Consider the following 4,515-nt stretch of genomic DNA (forward strand, 5'->3'; position numbering starts at 1 on the left):
AAAATACTTGTACTTAGTTACATCCCACCACTGTATATACATATATGTATATACATATATACAGTGGTGGGATGTAACTAAGTACAAGTATTTCGTTACTGTACTTAAGTACATTTTTCTTGTATCTGTACTTACTTAAGTAGAGTTAACTGTGGGTACTTTCTACTTTTACTCCACTACTATTTACATTAAGTATCTGTACTTTTTACCACACTACATTTTTATACTGCGTTGCGTTACAAATTACATTCTCATTACAGTTTTTTGATTTGTTTGTTAGTTTGAAAGTAACTAATGGTGAGAGGGGAGTTGGTCCATTTAATCACTGCAAAGTGGACAGGTAATGTTAGACCCTCCTTCAAGAAGAGCATAGTTTCACTTCCTTTCCACCACTCAGCATAGCAGAAGCTTAGATTCTTATTTTATGAATTCATTCATAAACAGTCATTCATAGAGTCCATCACACAATGTACAACATACAGATATGACATTAGTGTGCACTGTTCACACAATGCATGTATAACTAACAAACACAGAAGAAAGTTTATCAACCTCAAGTATGGACTCATGATTCAACTATTTGTTTTCTCCACTGACCAAACCTGAGCAGTGTAGCTCTCTGTTATTATGATTGCTTCAGAAGTTGTTTGAATCCATCATGTTGTAAAAGCTTGTCACAAACTCATTTAGAGCTAACATGTTCTTTAATCGCCTTTAGGCTACTCCTCTTCCCTTGTAATTCACTTAGGATAAAACCGTCTGCTAAATTAATGTGAAGAAATTAAACTGTGTGTGCGTGCATGCAACCCCCCCCACCCCCCACCCCGCCTATTGGCCTACTGTCTGCAGGGAAACAGAATCAAAGCAGATCCTGTCATACTGTTTCGTTCCGCACCATTCAAACCAACGACAAAATGCCATCAATTAAAACATCAAATGTCAAAGGAAGTACACATTGTATTTACCTCAGATATTTATTGACAGACTGAGATCTGTCTGTTTTTGCTCTTCACCACTTTAGTAAAAAATAAAAAAATTAAAAACACAACAATACCTGTCATATTTTTGATTTAGCATCTTAAACATAATATGTGTTACCCATTTGTTAATCTCATTAGTTAGTCATAAATTTGAGCATACAAAACTTTTTATAAAATGTGTACACTTTTAAAGCATCTAACATTAATGCATATTTATCATCTGCTGCAGCAAATGCAGGGAATAATGTTAATGTTTGTGTAGATTTTTGTGTATTTGTAGATTTGCTTGTTTGATGGTCTGTTTCCAAAATATATCATGTACCAATGGATAGTTTTAATAAAAGTTGCATTAGACGTACATGTAAATACAATAAGTTTTGTATTTAACTGGATTAAAGATGGTAGTCACAGTAAATCAACCTTAGAAAACACAAAAAGGCTATAACCCTGTCAGTTTCATAGATACTGAGTTAAATATTGACGTGGAAGAAGCTGCGCGTATCCTGATGAATGCTCAACAATCCAGGTAGACAAATTTAACAAAGTTGAGTCAGCTCCTCTGGACGAATTCTTCTTTCATCCAAAAGACTTCTTCAGTGGAAAAACTGCAGTCACACTCTAGTTTCAACAAAAAGAAGAACCCATCCAGAGGAGCTGACTCAACTTGTTAGAAGCTGAGAGTAACTTTCAACACATCTCGAATGCTAACAGATCACATGAGATCTTAATATGAAACTTTGACACCAACCTTTGGACTCAACTCTATCTGTCTGTTTGCAAAATACATCATGAGCCAGTGGACAAGTTCTACTGAACATCTGGATGTAAATTTACAACTGATTAAGTTTTGGAGCCGACACAAAAAATATTTTAAATCAGTCATTATGACACATTTGCAGCATGGTAGTAGCTTAAATTCTGTCACAACACGCATCCTTCAAGGAATATTTTCATAACAAATGAAATCAAGAGGATGAAAAAGAGATACTGAAATGGAAATCAATCATTTTTGAATTTATGGTGTAATAAATACAAAAATGTGTGTTATTGTGTGTATTTCGAGGATCTGTGTGTGTGTGTGTGTGTGTGTGTGTGTGTTTTGATTTCATGTGTCACTGGGTTTGTCAAACGTGCATACACAGGATCAGATGTGATGACGCACAGACACACATCTATGCAACTTCTCAAGCCTCAGCCATCAAACAAGACGGGTAATCTAAGTGACTTAGACGAGCACAAGGCGTCAGAGTGCATTCTTTTATGTTGTGTATGCATGTGGGTGCTCTAAATTATTATTGTGCCTATATGATGTCATCACTCAAACAAACACTAGTGTTGTGTTGTTGTTTGGGAAGTCACATTTTCCATTCAACTTCATGAACTCCAAGGAAAACACAAATCTTGTTTCCTTTCCAGATGTCAGAAAGCATCTGGAGTGCTGCTTTTACTAGCTGAGTGGAGCAGACAGCCGGCAGAAAGACACCAGCAGTTTGAGAAAGAGAAAAAACACTTATGTAATACTGCAATAATGTGCAACTCTACTTTTTCATCCTTATTTGTTAAATAGTGTAATTTGTGTTACTTATCACATCTTCTATGGTTTAGGCCCATTATACAAAGGTGGTCATTGATAAAATCTCTGCATAGCCTTTAAAACAGTTCTATAAAACACTGGATAGCATCTGTTAATGCAATGCCCTGTAAAAAAAATCCTGCATGATTGTTCAAGCTTTAAATTAGTGTCAGTGCTCTAGCAATTACAGAACAGTATCGTTAAATCTTGGGAGGGAAACCAATTTTGTTAAACACTGAAATTGATAGAAACCACATTTTTTTGTGCATAATTACTTAGTTTCAATTTTTATTTCTCCAATTAGAGCTCTCTGCAATATGTACATTCACTGATACAAAACATTAATTACACAGGGAGAGTGGTGGAAAGGAAGTGAAACTATGCATGTTAAAAGGTCTGGACACAAGTGGTGATTCGGAGGCTAACCGATTCATGAAACGTTCTAACCTCTCCTGTGGCACGTTGACCCACAGCTGTTAACTGGTCTCAGAGATATGTAAGAATGGCAGGTGGTTGGAACTGACAACACAGCTCATCCACTAGATGATTGATTGGTGAAAGTTCAGCGGATCTGGCTAGCCCTGTTTGTACCTCAAAGTGATGCAGACAGTAGACGTCATATGTGGGCATCATAGTCTTTAAACATTGAATCAGGGTCTTGTCTCAGGAGGGGTAAGACATGTAGGACGTAACTGAGGTAGTTCTCTGCATTCATTATGGTTCTCCTTAGGAGTGACATGGATGGATAAGATTAGGAATGAGATCATCAGAGGTACCGCACAGGTTGACCAACTGGGAGATAAAGTTAGAGAGACCATACTGAGATGGTTTGGACATGTCCAGAGGAGGGGCAGTGGATATATTGGTAGAAGGATGTTAGAAATGCAGCTACCAGGAAAAAGACAAAGAGGAGGCATATGGAGTTAGAGAGGACATGGAGGTAGTTGGAGTGAGGACAGAGGATGCAGAGGACAGAGATTGAGGAGGATGACTTGTTATGGTGACACTGAAGAGGTAACAGCTGAAAGAAATATTTTTTATGGCCTCTTGTATTTGGTATAATTTTTTGTACTAGGTATTGATTTTTGTGCAGCACTTTGGTCAGCAGCAGTTGTTTTAATGGTACTACATAAAAAAAAAAAAAAAAACCTACTGTGGGACACTCTGGCAACTACTTGATAATAATATTGCTCCAATCAGAATGCCTCCACTTTTGTCCTCTGGTGCTCTTTCTGTTTGGGCTAGTTCCTTGCAAGCCAAATAATTCCCATTCCCACTGCTGGTCTGCATTTTTTCCAAATTATGTCCATATTGGACCATTCCTTTTAGATGTAACTTTTTGCCAATGAGTGTATTTGGAACAGAAACATCTCCATGTCCAGTCCTTACATTAAAGTACTTAAGTTCACATGACTCCTAATTTAGCTGGCTCCCGAGCAATTGTACAAGCTTGTTTTCCAGTTTTAAGATTAATATAAAAATGTAGATTTCAATGTTGAAATAACTTTTATACTAAATAATACCTGTTCTAGGATGGTCTGTAGTCTCTCAGGCTCCAAATCGATGACATATTTTCGCTCCTGTCGTCGATCCAAGTCTTCTAAGAGTCGTCGATATGCTGCGTCATTGAAACTCTCCACACAGATCGCACTCACCTGTTCACAAGAAATGTTTACACACATACAAATATAATGGAGGAATAAGCTCATGTAACAAAACCATAAGTAAACTCAAAATGTTGTGTAATGTTGTGCATGCTCAATAATCCAGGTAGATAAATCTACATGGTTAAGTCAGGTCCTCTGGATGGATTCTTGAAACGTTTCTTCTTTTATCCTAAAGACTAGAAGTCTTTTGGATAAAAGACAAAACATTTAAACAAAGAAGCACCTGTCCAGAGGACCTGACTTAACCTTGTAGAGTTGTGTATCGTTGATTGCATGTGATTAAGTAAATTACTGT

At 37.0% G+C, this 4,515-nt stretch overlaps 1 protein-coding gene across 1 annotated transcript in view; it reads left to right on the forward strand.

The window, feature by feature from the left end:
- Positions 1–4,515, forward strand: part of gria4a (glutamate receptor, ionotropic, AMPA 4a) — a 192,036-nt gene that overhangs the window by 91,227 nt on the left and 96,294 nt on the right. Inside the window, exons 5-6 of the mRNA XM_037677371.1 lie at positions 1,273–1,341; positions 1,578–1,587. Coding sequence (XP_037533299.1) covers positions 1,273–1,341; positions 1,578–1,587 — 79 coding nt within the window. The remainder of the gene's footprint in view (positions 1–1,272; positions 1,342–1,577; positions 1,588–4,515) is intronic.

The sequence above is a fragment of the Nematolebias whitei genome, chromosome 6 (genome assembly GCF_014905685.2).
Source record: "Nematolebias whitei isolate Nwh7 chromosome 6, NemWhi1, whole genome shotgun sequence".
In the NCBI taxonomy this organism is placed as follows: Eukaryota; Metazoa; Chordata; class Actinopteri; order Cyprinodontiformes; family Rivulidae; genus Nematolebias; species Nematolebias whitei.